Source organism: Geotrypetes seraphini, chromosome 4 (assembly GCF_902459505.1).
Source record: "Geotrypetes seraphini chromosome 4, aGeoSer1.1, whole genome shotgun sequence".
NCBI lineage: Eukaryota > Metazoa > Chordata > Amphibia > Gymnophiona > Dermophiidae > Geotrypetes > Geotrypetes seraphini.
The window spans coordinates 317,955,182-317,973,347 of NC_047087.1; the positions used below are offsets into that span (position 1 = coordinate 317,955,182).

An 18,166-nucleotide genomic window follows, 5' to 3' on the forward strand; every position below is an offset into this window, starting at 1 on the left:
TATTCTGCTCTTTTGACTGGTTTTCAGCATTATATCAGCTTAATTTCTCTTCTCCTCCCTGTTTCTTACTAAAAAAAATATAAAAAAGCACAAAAAAATCCTTCTCTTTCCTCTGTTAAATCTTATTTACTCTTCCTGCATTTTTGTTTAAAATACTATGTTTTAGGTGGTATAGAGCCTATATTTCTGGTGCCTGTGGCTCAGGGTGACTAAAGTAGGGAAAATCCTGTTATAAATCCTGTGTTTTAGGGTAGCACTGATAGAACCTGCAGTTTTGTTTAAAATACTGTGTTTTAGGTGGTATAGAGCCTATATTTCTGGTGCCTGTGGCTCAGGGTGACTAAAGTAGGGAAAATCCTGTTATAAATCCTGTGTTTTAGGGTAGCACTGATAGAACCTGCAGTTTTGTTTAAAATACTGTGTTTTAGGTAGTATAGAGCCTATATTTTTGCCTTACTAGTAGTCTTACTTATAGTCCTACCAACCCCAGGGACCACTATTCATATATAGAGACCCATATAATCAGGACTACTCAAATCAAGTCACTTCACAACCAATCAAGATGACCTTTATTCTATGCAATCACTGTGGTGCTTTAATTCCAAGACATACTATTTGGAGGCTTAAGGCTTGCCCCATCTGTCTTCAACTTGCCAGTATTAAGGAGGAGCTCTGCAAACTTAAACAGGAATTGAATACATAAAGCAGCTTCCATCACTCCACAAAATCATACCAACTTACCACCTCTACCTCAAAGAATAAAACAGCCCAGGAATAAATGGGTCACAGTAGGCTCAGGAAGACTGCGACATGTAACACAGAAACATCCACCTTCACTAATATTACCTCTACAGAATTCCTTCGCTCCACTAGTGCACTGCGATACTCAGGAAAACAGAAGGGAGGTGGGACTGGAACCAACGAAGGTAACTCAAGAGAACAAGTGCACCCTAAGTACAAATAAAAAAGCCAAAAACAGAAAACTATTACTGTTGGGGGATTCCATCATTAGAGGCATTAACCTTGGAACACAGGGCGAGGAGACCAAAATAGTGAAATGTCTTCCAGGATCCTCAGCTACCAGGAGTTCCAGGCAAATACTGACTATAATTAAGGAAGAAACTAAGGATTTTAACACTGATGTTGTTATCCATCTGGGAACAAATGACCTGGCCAACAACTCCACACTTGCAGCACAGAAAGCTTTTCGGTAGCTTGGTGAGGGCGTGAAACCTTTTGTAAAGACTTTAGCTTTTTCTGAGATACTGCCTGCATATGGAAAAGGAGAGCAAAGAGTGAAAAACACAGAGGACTTTAATAGATGGCTCAGAGCCTGGTGTCATCAAGAAGGCTTCAGGTACATAGGAGGATGGGGAAATACATGGAAGGACAAGAAGCTATATTGCACTGATGGGCTACATATTACTACAGCAGGAAAAAGAAACCTTGCAGAGAAATTTAGACAATATTTTTCTAGGCATTTAAACTAGAAGGTGGGGGTGGTGTATGTACGAAGGACAATTATAGAGACCACCCCCGGCAAAAGAAAAGATGTGATAGTAGTAAAGGCTGCAACATAAGCAATATCAGCAACTCATTTCTTAGTATTGCAATGGAAAGTGAAACGACACAAAAATCCATACGAAAAAGGAGATTATCGCTGAAAAATAGCTGGAAAGCAATGACCACAAATGCTCGCAGTCTAAGCAACAAAGTTCATGATCTGCAAGCCCTGATATTAGAGGCAGATCTAGATATTGTTGCTATCACAGAGACATGGTTCAGTGAATCACATGGATGGGATGCAAACATACCGGGATATAATCTTTTTAGGAAGGACAGAGATGGTCATAAAGGTGGAGGAGTAGCTCTCTATGTAAAGATCAATATCCAAGCGACCGAAATGCAAGGGACCTGGGGAGAGGAAGAAGCGATATGGATTGCTCTGAAAAGAGAAGATGGAACTTCTATCTACGTGGGCGTAGTCTACAGACCTCCGACTCAATCGCAGCAAATTGATAAGGATCTGATTGTGGATATCCAAAAGTTTGGAAGGAAAGAGGAGGTTCTGCTGTTGGGAGATTTCAACCTGCCGGATGCGGACTGGAATGTTCCGTCTGCGGAATCGGAAAGAAGTAGGGAGATTGTGGATGTCTTTCAAGAGGCTCTGCTCAGACAAATGGTGATGGAACCCACAAATGGAGAGAGTATCTCTAATGTTCGAGTGGGTGCTCACCTGGGTAGTAGCGATCATCAAACGGTTTGGTTTGATATAACAGCTAAAGTGGAGAGCGGCCGCACGATACTTAAAGTCCTAGATTTCAAACGTACGGACTTTAATGCAATGGGAAAGTACCTGAAGAAAGAGCTGTTAGGATGGGAGGACATAAGAGAAGTGGAAAGACAGTGGTCTAAGCTGAAAGGAGCGATAAAAATGGCTACGGACCTTTATGTGAAGAAAATCAATAAAAACAAGAGAAAAAGGAAGCCGATATGGTTCTCCAACCTAGTGGCTGAGAAAATAAAGGCGAAAGAGTTGGCGTTCATGAAATATAAAAAAACCCAAGAAGAGGAGAGCAGAAAGGACTACAGGGTGAAACTGAAAGAAGCCAAGAGAGAGAGATACGTTTGGCGAAGGCACAGGCGGAAGAACAAATGGCTAAAAATGTAAAAAAGGGAGATAAAAATTTTTTCAGATATATTAGTGAAAGGAGGAAGATAAAAAATGGAATTGCTAGGCTAAAAGATGCTGGGAACAAATATGTGGAGAGTGATGAGGAGAAAGCAAATGTGCTAAACAAATACTTCTGTTCTGTGTTCACAGAAGAAAATCCTGGAGAAGGACCGAGATTGTCTGGCAAAGTTACACGAGAAAATGGAGTAGATTCTGCGCCGTTCACGGAGGAGGGTGTTTATGAGCAACTTGAAAAACTGAAGGTGGACAAAGCGATGAGACCAGACGGGATCCATCCCAGGATACTAAGGGAGCTCAGAGAGGTTCTGGCGAGTCCTATTAAAGACTTGTTCAACAAATCTCTGGAGACGGGAGTGATTCCTGGGGATTGGAGGAGAGCGGATGTGGTCCCTATTCATAAAAGTGGTCACAGGGATGAAGCAGGAAACTACAGGCCGGTGAGCCTCACTTCAGTTGTTGGAAAAATAATGGAAGTGTTGCTGAAAGAAAGGATAGTGTACTTCCTTGAATCTAATGGTTTACAGGATCCGAGGCAACATGGCTTTACAAAAGGTAAATCGTGCCAAACGAACCTGATTGAATTTTTTGATTGGGTGACCAGAGAGCTGGATCGAGGACATATGCTAGATGTAATTTACTTGGATTTCAGCAAAGCCTTTGATACAGTTCCTCATAGGAGGCTGTTGAACAAACTTGAAGGGCTGAAGTTAGGACCCAAAGTGGTGAACTGGGTCAGAAACTGGCTGTCGGACAGACGCCAGAGGGTGGTGGTTAATGGAAGTCGCTCGAAGGAAGGAAAGGTGACTAGTGGAGTCCCTCAGGGTTCGGTGCTGGGGCCAATCCTGTTCAATATGTATGTAAGTGACATTGCTGAAGGGTTAGAAGGAAAAGTGTGCCTTTTTGCAGATGATACCAAGATTTGTAACAGAGTAGACACCGAAGAGGGAGTGGAGAATATGAAAAAGGATCTGCAAAAGTTAGAGGAATGGTCTAATGCCTGGCAACTAAAATTCAATGCAAAGAAATGCAGAGTAATGCATTTGGGGATTAATAATAGGAAGGAACCGTATATGCTGGGAGGAGAGAAGCTGATTTGCACGGACGGGGAGAGGGACCTTGGGGTGATAGTGTCCGAAGATCTAAAGGCGAAAAAACAGTGTGACAAGGCAGTGGCTGCTGCCAGAAGGATTCTGGGCTGTATAAAGAGAGGCGTAGTCAGTAGAAGGAAGAAGGTGTTGATGCCCCTGTACAGGTCATTGGTGAGGCCCCACTTGGAGTATTGTGTTCAGTTTTGGAGACCGTATCTGGCGAAAGACGTAAGAAGACTTGAGGCGGTCCAGAGGAGGGCGACGAAAATGATAGGAGGCTTGCACCAGAAGACGTATGAGGAGAGACTGGAAGCCCTGAATATGTATACCCTAGAGGAAAGGAGAGACAGGGGAGATATGATTCAGATGTTCAAATAGTTAAAGGGTATTAACGTAGAACAAAATCTTTTCCAGAGAAAGGAAAATGGTAAAACCAGAGGACATAATTTGAGGTTGAGGGGTGGTAGATTCAGGGGCAATGTTAGGAAATTCTACTTTACGGAGAGGGTAGTGGATGCCTGGAATGCGCTCCCGCGAGAGGTGGTGGAGAGTAAAACTGTGACTGAGTTCAAAGAAGCGTGGGATGAACACAGAAGATTTAGAATCAGAAAATAATATTAAATATTGAACTAGTTACTGGGCAGACTTGCACGGTCTGTGTCTGTGTATGGCCGTTTGGTAGAGGATGGGCAGGGGAGGGCTTCAATGGCTGGGAGGGTGTAGATGGGCTGGAGCAAGTCTTAACAGAGATTTCGGCAGGTGGAACCCAAGCATAGTACCGGGTAAAGCTTTGGATTCTTGCCCCAGAAATAGCTAAGAAGAAAAAAAAAAAAAAAATTTTTAAATTGAATCAGGTTGGGCAGACTGGATGGACCATTCGGGTCTTTTTCTGCCGTCATCTACTATGTTACTATGAAAGCATAAGAATTCCAAACTATACTGATTACTTAAATTTTTCCATTCAGGGAACCCTACCTGAATGGCCTGATTCAGTTGCAACCATCTATAACTTTGTGATTAAGTCCAAATTTATGTTGCAATTGTGAAAAGTCAATCAGCTTACCATTAGATATAACATCTTCTAAAGTACATATTCCTGCTATCATCCAATGCTTCCAGATGACCTTAAATCCGCCAATTTGACTCTTGGAGTTTAGCCATATAGTTCGATTTGTTGATTTGTGAATTGGAATAGGTGTTAAATTATTGACATATCGTAAGGTTTTCCACATATCTACTAGTATTCTGTTTTCTTTATATAATCTAGGCATTTTGATACTGAGAACATGGTATAATCGCAGAGGAAAAATGAGTCGCCATTCCAACCATAACCAATCTGGAATATTTTCTATGGGCTCTGGGAGGATCCAATTCATACCCTTGATGATCCCTATAAAAATTGGGGAAATTTACCCCTCCCTCTGTAATTGGTTTTTGTAAAGATACTAAAGCAATTCTAGCCTTTTTACCCAGCCAAATAAATTTTGTTAATAACGATTTAATTTTTTATAAAAGGACCCTTGAGAAAAAACTGGTATCATACCCATTTGATAACAAACCACAGGCAAGATCATCATTTTAACAGTTTGTACTCTCCCCCACCAAGATAAATGTAAAGGATTCCATTGCTCACACATGTCTGTTATCTTCTGTAATACTTTTAAAACCAATAGGAGGAAAAAGTTTTTCACTCAGAGAATAGTTAAGCTCTGGAACGAGTTGTCAGAGGTTGTGGTAAGAGCGGATAGCGTAGCTGGTTTTAAGAAAGGTTTGGACAAGTTCCTGGAGGAAAAGCACATAGTCTGTTATTGAGAAAGACATGGGGGAAGCCACTGCTTGCCCTGGATTGGTAGCATGGAATGTTGCTACTCTTTGGGTTTTGGCCAGGTACTAGGGACCTGGATTGGCCACTGTGAGAATAGGCTACTGGGCTTGATGGACCATTGGTCTGACCCAGTAAGGCTATTCTTAGGTTCTTATGTAGTGGCACCTCTTCTCGTTCCTCTTTCTACTGCACAGCAGGCAGTGGTGATAGATTCCCTGTACCTATACTTCCCCGAAAGAGTCCAGCAGCTCTTTGGCTGTGAAAATGGTTCTCATTCCTGCTCCTTCAGGTTCAGAGACCTTTCTTTAGCAGGTAAGAAGCTGCTACAGCTTGAAGGTTACTGTTTATATTTTGTCCCTTTGCATTGATGTTAAGAGAATGTCCAGGGACTCGAGAACCAAAATCCAGGTCCCCTTGCTTGAAGGTACAGTGGTTGGAGGTCTGGATCAAAGACAGTTCCGTTCCCCCGCCTCCCCTTTGGACTGGGTATACAAATGACCTCAAAAAAGATGTGACCCACCCCCCCCCCTTATCATGTCAGTCAGGACAGAAGACCAGACCTTGTTCCAAAAACTGTGAGGCAATTAAAAGATCAGAACTTTACTCTGGTAGAGCAGCCGAAGATTGCAGCACAACAGAACAGGAGAACAGAGACAGACAGAGGAAAACATAAAGGAAGGAAGCCCAGGGCCACAATGGGAGAATCAGGGAGGAACAATTACAACTCATATCATGAAGACAGAACAATAGGGAGATTGGGCTAGATTCACTAAGGACACCGATCGTGTCCTGACCACTTTGCAACCTCATTTTCCTCCGACCCAATTCACTAACCTCGTGGCCGATCATCCTCCAATCCGATCCGCGCATGCAAATGAAGGGAAATGGCATACAAAGTAGGAAGGATGCAATTCACTAAACAAATGCAGGCACACTGACTGGGCTGGCCGATCCAAAAACAAGTGACTGCTGAGGACAAGTCACTTGTGTAAAAACCCTGCTGTCTGCCCCAATTCTCCTGTTCTGGCCACCCTGCTCTCTGCCCCAATCCTGCTTCTCTTCTCTCTGCCCCAATCTCCTGCTTCTGATCTCCTGCTCTCTTCCCCGATCTCCTTCTGCTCTCTGCCCCGATCCTGCTTCTCTTCTCTCTGCCCTGATCTGCTCTCTGCCCCAATCTCCTGCTTCTCTGCTCTCAACCCCGATCTCCTGCTCTGGCCACCTTTCTCTCTGCCCCTATCTCCTTCTGCTCTCTGCCCCGATCCTGCTTCTCTTCTCTCTGCCCTGATCTGCTCTCTGCCCCAATCTCCTGCTTCTCTGCTCTCAACCTCGATCTCCTGCTCTGGCCACCTTGCTCTCTGCCCCTATCTCCTTCTGCTCTCTGCCCCGATCCTGCTTCTCTTCTCTCTGCCCTGATCTGCTCTCTGCCCCAATCTCCTGCTTTCTGCCCCGATCCTGCTTCTCTTCTCTCTGCCCTGATCTGCTCTCTGCCCCGATCTCCTGCTTCTCTGCTCTCAGCCCCAATCTACTGCTCTCTGCCCCAATCTCCTGCTCTCTGCCCTGACTCTCCTGCCCTTCCCCGCAGTGCAAGCCCGTGGTTTTAACCCGCAGGTTTAAAGCAGGTTCAAACCACAGGCTCACGAAGTAAAAATAAAAAGTAGGGCTAAAGTAAAGTTTTGTTTCCAGTCTGCCGGGCATGGAGGGCCAGAGCATGCGCAGACCATCTACAGATGGTCTGCACATGCGTCGGGAATGCTGGAGAGCGATCTGTGCAGTCGGTTAGGGGCGTGATTCCGATCCGATCCGTCGCCTTAGTGAATATAGCCCATTGTTGGAATGTAGTGCCAGACAGTCCCAACTGCCCATCTACTTATTCCAAAAGGCTTTACTCCAATTCTGAGGTATAGAAACTCTTCTCAAATTACAGAGTAGGACATTCTATAGAGAGCATTACAGGTAATTAGATTCCCATCTAATTGGAGTGGAGAGATAGGATGGGGGAGTAACAGATTTTATTGAGTGGATCTAAAGGTGCAAGAAAGGGAATACAGGAAGACCAAGATGCAGAGTTTGGAGTGTTTTCAATAAATCTTGAACAACTCTTCAGGAGAGGAGCAACAGGCCTGAACTTCAAGAAACTGAACTTCTCTGAATAAGCTGGAAGTATCCAAGTTCAAACAGAGACATTTTGCTCATTTTATTAAAAAAAAAAAACAAAAAAAAAAACACATCCATCTTAGCAATGTTCCCTCTAAGGACTGAGTTCATGTGAGCAAAAATTGTTTTTCACAAAGGACTGAGTTGATATGAACAAAAATTTTCTGCTACATTACCCTGATGGTATTATACATTATATTACAAATTAAGAATTAAAAATATAAATTTTTAAAAAAATGGAAAATAAAAATTTTTATTGAAAGAACTTAAAAAACATTTTTTCAATTTGTTGTCAGAGGCCAACACTTCCTTCCCCAGGTCAAGACAGTAAGCTGTCCTGACCTGAGAAAGGAGGTTTTTGCTCTCTGACAGTTGGTCAAAAATGTATTAAAATTAGCTCAATGAAAAGATATCATCTTTTTTTTTTAATATTCTTTATTCATTTTCAAATCTTGCAACAAGTGTACAATATTCAATCAATTAATTCGTACAAAATCACTTGACATTCTTAACATTATTATTATTAAATGCATATAAAAGAGACCCCACCCATATCATCTTAATTCTATTTTATAAACACGGTACTATACTACTTTATCCCGAATTAAAAATAAAATATTTTTTCTACCTTTATGGTCTGTCCATTCACTTCTCTGGTTTCTGCTTTTCTCCTTCTTAAGTCACTCTCCAGGATTTTTCTCTTCTCCTTTTCCTTTCAGCTTTCTTTAATTTATTTCTCTACCTTTACTGTATGTTCAGATTTAGCTCATGCTTACTATCAAGTCTTCAAGTTCCCTCTTTTCTACGGTCTACCAGCAGCTTTCCATCTCATTCCCTCACCCCTGGCTCTCCTATTTTACTTCTCCATATTCCCAGTCTTTTACTAACTCTGCCCTCTTTCTCTCTCCTTTTTATATGTGTTTGCCCCTATATCTGTCCTTTCTTTCCCTTTCCATCATTATCTCCTCCCCCCTCCCAAATCTAAACTAAACTAAAACTTAACCTTATATACCAGGTCTTCAACCAAAGAAAGCTCGACACAGTTAACACTAAATTAAAAAAATAAAGTAAACTGAAATACAAGAGAGTTAGTTTTCAAAATGTTTAGCAAATAAAAATTTTTTTAGAAGTTTACGGAAGAGTTGGAAGGAACTGGGACACCTCAAAATTAGGGGAAGTTAATTTCATAATTGGGGCAATTTAAACGCCAGAGAGCTGATAAAATTCTTAACTCCTTGAATTCCTTTCCTAAATGGAAGAGAAAGTTTAAATCGATGAATTCCTCTCGCATAGGAAAATCTATAAACATTCCATAGTGGAGGAACAAGAGGAGCAAAAATACCATGTAAAATCTTAAAAACAAGACATAAACACTTAAATTGAATTCTAAAATAAACCGACAGCCAATGGAGAGAGAAAAGCAAAGGAGTCACATGGTCGAATTTGCTCTTTCCATAGATCAACTTCGGGGCGGTATTCTGAATCAATTGTAGTCTTTGAAGGCAGTTCTTAGTGATGCCAAGATAAATGGCGTTACAATAATCTAACCAGGATAATATAATAGATTGGACCAAAACAGAAAAATGACGTTGATAGAAAAGAGATCTGACCTTCCTCAACATTCGTAAGCTGAAAAAACATTTCTTAACCAGAGAGTTTTTTTGATCCTTAAAAGTAAGAGAAGAATCAAAAAGTATTCACAAAGTCTTAGAAGAGAACTCAATTTGTAGGGAGGCTCCAGAATCCAAAAGTACAGTGGAAGGAAGATGATCCAATTTTTCTCCTATCTGAGGCAAGCGGTCTACACTGTAGGCATTTTTGCGGGTCTAGGGAGACGTGTAGAAACACCTAAGCTTGCTCAAGGCTGGGCATGGGTGTGGTTTCACCTGGAAGTGGCCTTCAGTGAGTTTAAGCGGTCCTAGGCATCTCCCTAAAGCCGTGACAGACATCTGAAATGTAAGCCATTAAAATGCTGAGCTGATAGCTGCCACGGCAGGGAACCCTTGAATCCCACCTCAAGTCAGCTGGTAGGAGGGATGCCCATAGAGCTGCTGTGCTGGGACCAAAGGTCCATCAAGCTCAGTATCCCATTTCCAACAGTGGTCAACCCAGGTCCCAAGTACCAGGCAGAAACCCAAAGAGTAGCAACATTCCAGAGCTGAGATTATGATGTCATAATACCTCATTCCACCAATTCCTAAGAGCCAACCTCAGCAGTGATGTCCTATACCTGATCACATAAGAGCTGCCATCCTGGGACAGACCGAAGGTCCATCAAACCCAGCATCCAACAGTGGCCAACCAGGTCCCAAGTACCAAGTTCCAGAGCTGAGATTGTGATGTCATAATGCCTCATTCCACCAATGCCTAAGAGCCAACCTCATCAGTGATGTCACAATGGCTTGACTCTCCTATAATTGGCTCACCTATGAACATAAGAACTGCCATACTGGAACAGATCGAAGGTCCACCAAGACCACTGGGTTGGCCATTCTTTCCAACAGTGGCCAACCCATCTAGCCTTGTATCCTGTCTTCATGGCAGCCAATCCCTATCACTAGTACTTGGCATAAACCCAAATAGTAGAAGCATTCCATGCTACCGATCCCAGGACATGCAGTGCCTATGTGGATTTTAGAATTATGGGACTGTTTCCTACGGTTTAAATTTATCCTTGGTTTAACTTAACTTCTGCTACTCCATTTGTGCAACACTGAAAACTTTTTTTGAAACATCGTTTTTATGTCTTTTTTTCTCTCCCCCCTTACTTTTAATCCTCCCCTCTCCCTGCCCTTCGGTCTCACACTGGCATCTAGTTTACAAAAGTCTGTGTTCTTCGACATCAAAACCTGGCTGCACCTCTAGTTGTACATTCCTTGGAAATCCAGCAGGTGCCTGGCCCTCTGGCACTTCTAAAGAACCATTGTGAGAGGACCCGAGCGCACACATTTCTGGAGAGAAAAGGAAGAGGGAAATATGACTCCTAAACCCACCACATCATCAGATCCTCCCAAATGCTGTGAAAGTGGAAACTCCTCCAGGATTTTGTTTTTGATTACCCTGATACTCTTACGGGGCCCTCTGAACTTTTTATTCATCCTGAATGTGTGCCATGTTCCCAAGTTCCCTGCAGCCTTGGCTTTGAATAAAAAAAAATTAATAGGGAAATCAGTAAACTCTTCCTGTGTCAATACAGCCTGCCAAATCTCTTCAAGGGGCTGAAGACCTAGTTAAATAGAGAAAGTGATGGAGGGAAGCCATTAAGCGTGAAATGAATCTAGTAGCGCTTTGTGATCCTGATCCTGCTCTGTTGAAAATATCCGCTAATCACTTTCACCCCTTCCCACTAACACGTTTATCCAGCAGCTAATTAAAGGGAAATTCAGAGCCGCTCTGACCAGGGAGGTAGAGGATTAAGGTTAAGACAACATGGTTTGAAACCTTTTCTCCCTCTTGGTCAGCATGAAAGATGGTGTAAGCACCTCCCTTTCCAACTAATCCCCGACCCCTCAGCAGGGAGGAGCATTAAGAGTTCTGCTTCAAAATCACTCTGCCAGACAAGAAGAAAATGCCCTTGGATCTTTCTTCTGTGATTTATTAGGTATTTCTTGTTTTCCCAAGGCTTATTAAGGGCTCTTCATCATGTCCCTTGAAAGGAACATTAAGCACTGCACCCTGGAAGTCGTTTCCTCCAAGTTCACTATTACTGAATAGCAATTTCCACTAATTATAGGTAATATAAAGAAATAAAACAAAGGAAATAAGGTGATACCTATTTTATTTCTTTATATTACTTTGGAACGTGGACTAGAACGGCCACCACACCATTTCACTTACTAATTATAGGAGAACACAGTGTTATCCACTTGGGTGGAACGACTCATCCCAGCAGGTCAGAGCACTTGTCAGATGTTAATTTGTGACTGAGATAAGAAAATGATTTTGCAGGAAGTGGGATAAGGTTTTTCCCTCCTTCCGAAAGTCAATACTCACTGTATCTGTGGGACTGGAGAGAAGGAGAGGTTGGAATGACATGGATGGATGTGTAGCAGTGTTTAGAGGACTTCTCGTTGATAAGATGCATCAGATGACCTTGAAGTTGTTCTGCTGGAACTTAGACTTTTGGTCATATTTTTTACTTGCAGATTATTTCAGGACAGTTTGGCATGACAGACTAGCCCTGTAGTCAGAGTTAGGTATTTATTGATATTTTTCTGTTAGCAAGCCTGTTCAGCTGTGCCACTCCGATGCTCTGGAATTCTGTCCCTCTGGCATTTGGAGCCTCATCATTTGTCTTTCAGAGGGGAGAGTGTGGCACAGTGGTTAAAACTACAGCCTCAGTACCTTGAGGTTGTGGGACTTCATCACCGTTCCCGTCCCCACGGATAACCGTGGGAAATCATCCCGTGTCATTCTGTAGTGTCTATCTCAATGTCAGTCCTTCTACACCAGCATTCGTCAATGCAAGGCTTGAGGGTCAGTGGCTGGAAACCAACCCGTGTCTATCTCAACCTCAGTCCTTCTACACCAGCATTCGTCAATGCAAGGCTTGAGGGTCAGTGGCTGGAAACCAACCCGTGTCTATCTCAACCTCAGTCCTTCTACACCAGCATTCGTCAATGCAAGGCTTGAGGGTCCATTTTATTGGACTAATACATTTTTCAATTAGCTTTCAGAGGCCAGAACCTCTTTACTCAGGTCAGTAAAGTATACTGCTGTTACAGTATCCTGTCCTGACCTGAGTAATGGGGTTTTGGTCTCTGAATTAGTAAAAAATGTAGTACAATTAGTCCGATAAAAGGATCGCCTTATTTCCATTTTCTATTTATAAATATTTATCAACACAGCTACAATACGACTTTATCCTAAAGGAAAAAAATAGAATATTCTTTTCTACCTTTGTCTTTTCTAGTTTCTGCTTGCCTCATCTTCTCTTCACTCTCTTCCTTCAATCCACTGTCTGCCCCTTCTATATGGCATCTTCTCTCCTTCTATATCTCTTCCAGAAACTGTATGCTTCCCCCTTCACTCCCATTGGTCTGGCACCCATATTCTTCCCTTCCCTCCCCTCCTCCAATGGCCTGGCATCTCTATCCTCTCCTTCCCTCTCCCACACCCCCATGATCTGGCACTCTCTCCACTCCCTTCCCTTTCCTTTTCTTCCTTCTCAATTTATTTTCTGCATCTGTCTAGATCAAGGGTGTCCAACCTTTTGGCTTCCCTGGGCCGCATTGGCCAAAAAAAATGTTTCTGGGGCCGCACAAACGCGCAAATGCTGCAGCAAGACAGAGGAGGGAGCCGGCAAGACGGTAAACACTCGGGGGCAGCAGCAGGAAACACTGCATCGCTCTTGACTGGGGCCGCACAAAATACTTTATGGGGCCTCATGTGGCCTTTGGGCCGCAGGTTGGACACCCCTGATCTAGATTAAATTCTTACTATCAAGTCCTCAATTTCCCTTTTCACTATGTCTACCTACAGCTTGCCACCTCTTTCCCTCACCCCTCCAGTATTTCACCAACTCTATCCTATTCTCCCCATGCAGCGTGTCCTCTTTTTATTTATCCCCTCCTTCTATCATGTGCCCTCTTTCTCTACTCCTACCATCCAGCATCTTCTATTCTCTCTGTCCACTTCCATTCAGCGTCTGCCCACTCTCTCCACTTCCATTCAGTGTCTGCTTCCCTCTTTCTCTCTTTCTCATTTCCTTCCTGCATCTGCTTCCTTCTCTCTCCCATCCCCATTTCCATGCAGCATAGGCTCCCCCTCCCCACTAACATCCAATGTCTGCCCTTTTCTCTCTCCATCCACCCCTCTTCCATCAGAATCTGCTCCTTCTCTCTCCTTTCACCCCACTTCCCTCTCCCTTCACCACCCTTTCATGCCAGTATCCTGCTCCTTTCTCTCACCATCCATCCCAATGCCATCTAGTATCTTGCGTCCTCACCTCCCCTCAGCTACTGTATGCTTCTCAAACCAGCAGCAGAGGCTGTAAAGCTTTTAAATGCAGTCATCGCAGGACTTTGCTGCACCACCCTGGCTGCCGGCTCTGCTCCAGAACAAGGAAGTGATGTCGTAGGGGGTGGACCAGCAGCTACGAGGAGGTGCAAGAAGGTCATAGATGACTGAATTTAAAGTTTACTGTGGTTTTAGGAAAGCAGCAGTAGCAGAGTAGGGCGGGAGGTTCCGGACCTGGTGTGCCAGCTGTGCACTCCCTTAGAGCGTGCACCTAGGGCGGACCACCCCTCCCGAGTATTTTTATGTTGTTGCAGCATGATTGGTTATTAAGGTCTTCGATATCTTTTTCAAGCTGATTTATATGTTTTATCTGACGCTGAATACCCTTAATATTTTTTTCGGCAATAGTGACTTTGATTTCCAGCGTGTTGATCTTAGATTTAAATTGTGCAAGCTCATTTTCGATACTGCTGAGATCTTTAATGATCTCTAGTATTGTTGTGGAGGCCGCATTGTCTGTTTTTTCAGATTCTGATTTTTGTGGGGAATTGGATTTGATGTGATGCCTTTTCCCAGTTTTGCCTGAAGCCATTGTGAAGAAGAATTTGGCTGTGGTTAACCACTGTCCTAAATTGGAGTAGAGAAGGACACAGAGACAAATTTTTCCCCGTACCTGCAGGAACTTAACTTCCCTGTTCCTGTAAGCTCTGCCTTAACAGCACAAGCCTTGACCACTTATGTTTTTAAAGTGTTTGAGGCTTGTGCAGTTGAGGACAGAACTTGCAGGAATGGGGCAGGAGCAGGAAAAGAACTTGCTGGGATGGGACAGGAAAATGAGTTCCCATGGGGATGGAGAAAAATTTGTCCCTGTGTAGCATGAAACTTAAGCTGCCACCTTGTAGGTTGCTCCACAGCGCCCCCCCCCCCCCCCCTTTAATCAGGTTCTCTTAAGTATTTCCCCTATGTGTCCTGGCAGGGTTAAGTGACTTGCCCAGAGTCACAGGGAGCAGGATGGGACCAAACTCAGAAGCTGAGGGTGCTGAGGCAGCTGTTCTAACCACTTGGCCACTCCTCCTCTCAGAGCTATTAGACAGGCTGTACAATGAGGCCCCTGGTGAGAGAGGCATTTTTACACTGATTAAGCAACTTTCAAGTTTATTTCAATCTCAGCACAGTCCATCCGCACGGTTTACATGCATTATTCTAGATCAGTGTATCTAGGATTGCCATATGGCTCCCGAAAAAGGAGGACGGATTGAGGCATCTGGTTTTTCTTCCATGCAATGAGCAGAGCAATTCTGGTAGCTCTCAAGACAGGGCTATTCAGCTACCTAGCATAAGGGGATGGATCTCACCCAGTTTCCTGTCTCTTACCCCACTTTGTATATTGAACGATTGATATACTGAACAACTCATGCAACTTTCTACTTTTCCATGTACACATTGGCATTTTATCCTCACTTTTGTTGAACTCCTTTGTTAAACTGCCTAGATCTGCCTAGTGAAATATTATAGAGGAAAGAAAGCTTTAATATTTCATGCAGGGTGCCAGTGGCAGTGATGCCTCCCAGGTCCTCCTCTCTGCCCCCTGCTCCTTCTTCACCCTCCCCTTCCCCTGTGCCTCTTGAAATCTTCATCAGCCTGATCGGCTTCTCCGGCCTGCTGCTTGCGCTGGCATTGGCTTACCCTCTGATGTCACTTCCTGGCCCCATGACCCAGAAGTGATGTCAGAGCAGCAGGCTGGAAAAGTTGTTCATGCTAACGAAGATTTCAAGAGTTGGGAGTAGGGAATGGTGGGTGCACACATGGCATGGGGGGGCAGATGGTGCCTAGAGCAGTCCCCCTCCCCCCTCTCCCTTACAACACCACTGCAGGGGGCTATCCCAGCTGCTCCCTAGCTTAGAAGGGGAAGCAGTCCAATGAGTGAAGGGGTCATAGTTCAAGGGCAGGCTTAAACCTATCTAATGATGTGCTATGTTAGGTGCCCTTACACGGGTCTTTCCAAGGCACTAAGGCCATTTGTACTTTTGTCTATTTGGTTCATTTCTCCCCATGCATTAATGTTAGCTTGTGGCCATTAAAAGAAATGAATGCAGGAACCTTCATGCCCCTTCGTGGTGTCGGCATTGACCAGTTAGCCTATGGTAATGTCAGTGTTCTAGCTGGTTAACCCTTCCATGCCCATTATCCGTCCATTCTGAGCTCCTCCCAAAAATGTCTTTAAACTAGATCATAGGCAGCGGAATGCTGTAATAAAAGTGAATGGGAAAACCAGGAGCACGCATTCCTGCTCATCAGAGTGGTGCACATGGAGGGATCACTCAATCAGGGTAAGTATTACTGCTTTTTTGGGTTCCTTTAATGAAGGTTTATTATGAGATACATGCATCTTCTATATTAGTGATTGCTCAACCTTTGTTTTGCTCATCGGCTAGTGTTAGTGTTTGTGCGGCCCCAGAATATTTTTTTTCGGCCAATGCGGCCCAGGGAAGCCAAAAGGTTGGACACCCCTGTTTTAGAGGGCCCCCCCCCCCCACCCAGTGCCCAGCGCAGCTTAGCGTAAAGGCCCCTTAAACACCTGCTCCCTTCTTCCTGAAGTGCTCTGGTTGCACAGCTTGCTAGAATTCAGTTTGGGTGAAAGATGCTCTCAGAGTTTCAATGCAAATGTATGGAAGGCCATCTTGAACTGCCATCTCTAAAGTAAAACGTCTCATGTGCTTTTGCCAGGACCTCTGCTTGTCTTTCACTGAACAGCTGCTAGCAAGTTTACTGAGGGAGGAGGAGAATGAGTGGGAGACAAAGCCCGGCAGCTCTGTACAGGTATGTCTGCCTGGCAATGCGCCAGTGAAAGGGAACAGGGAAAGCATGTGTATACGGTGAGTGGCCCCAAAAGTGTGTGTGTATTTTTTTTTGGGGGGGGGGATATCCGTCTGCTGCTGCTTTTACTTTAGATAGGGTTACCAGATTTTCATAAATGCTCCACCCCCAGCGCCAATGAGAGAATCCAGGCTTACCGATACGTATTCAGCCCTTAGCCAGATTTGCTAAATGGATAACTAGGACCACATAAAACACAGTCCTATCTTTATCCACTTTAACATATCTGCTCTAGTTCTTTGCTGAATAACTGTTATTCAGCTACGTATAACTGGATATTTGATGCCGGTGCCAGGACATGGTCCAGCACTGGATATCAGGAGATACTGCCAGCTGAATATTGACCTCCTGTGTCCAAATTATTTGCTGTCATCAGTGGCGTAGTAAAGGAGGGGGACAGGGGGGTGCTGGCTTGGTGGGGGTGTTGGCACCCACCCTCCTCTCCGTCCCCCACCCCTTCCCTTCCCCGTACCTCTTTAATATTCCCGGCGTGAGCAGCATTACGAACTTGCTGCCCGCGTTGGTGTCAGCTCTCTCTGATGTCACTTCTGGGTCCCATGTCTAGGAAGTGACATCAGAGGGAGAGCCGACACGATACGGGAAGCAAGTTTGTATGAGTATGAGGTAAAGGAAGGGTGGACGAGTGGGGGGACAGGGGTGGGGTGCCACTCACCCTCACTATGTCACTGGCTGTTATAATCAGAATTGGCTATGTATAACAAACCGTAAGCAATCCACTTGTACTGAGGTGTTTAGCAAATTTCATACAAACCGGAGAAGAAGGGAGGAGCAGGGTCCTCAGAATCCAAATGAATCAACACCCAAGTATACAATTACTACTACCCTGTTTCCCCCATAATAAGCCCTAGGCAAGATCCCTCCCTCCCATCCCTTTGTGCACCAGAACACCACCGAAGCCTCAAAACTGGTGGTAGCACTCTGAACGGGCTGTTTCGTGGTCTTCCTCGCCGGGGCCTTCACTCTGCTGCGTCACTGATGATGTCATCAGTGATGTTGGTGGTGTTCCAGTGCACAAAGGGATGGGAGCGATAGGAATAGCATGGCAAGTGTCAAGAGTAGATGCCGTGTTTCCCCGAAAATATATTAATTTGTGCTCCCAAAAATGCACTAAGCCTTATTTTTGGGGAAGCACGGTATTAATCATTTCTATAGCGCTACTAGGCACACGCATTATAAGTAGGTACTTTCTCTGTCCCTGGTGGGTTCACAATCTGAGTTCGTCTGTCACGCCCCTTAATATGTTGAGGAAAGTGAGATCCTGATTTTGCTGTCCTTGTTCAATCGATCAGTCTTTCGAGGCTGAACTACTGCAACTCGGTCTATTTAAGTCTGACCAAGAAAAGTCTTCAAAGACTTCAGCGGATCCAGAATACTGCAGCTAGGCTGATCTTTGCAAAGAGCAAATTTGACCATGTTTCGTCGCTCTTGCTACAACTCCACTGGCTCCCAGTCATTTCCAGGGTCTACTTTAAATGTGCCTGCCTAACTTTCAAGATCCTCCGTGGCATTCTTCCCCCTTTAATTCCTCTGTCTTGGAATGCTGCATCT

At 44.2% G+C, this 18,166-nt stretch overlaps 1 protein-coding gene across 1 annotated transcript in view; it reads left to right on the forward strand.

Moving 5' to 3' along the window:
* LOC117359225 overlaps positions 1-18,166 on the forward strand; it is a 313,075-nt gene that overhangs the window by 251,078 nt on the left and 43,831 nt on the right. The window contains exon 16 of the mRNA XM_033941598.1: positions 16,448-16,540. Within this exon, the coding sequence (XP_033797489.1) occupies positions 16,448-16,540 (93 nt within the window). The remainder of the gene's footprint in view (positions 1-16,447; positions 16,541-18,166) is intronic.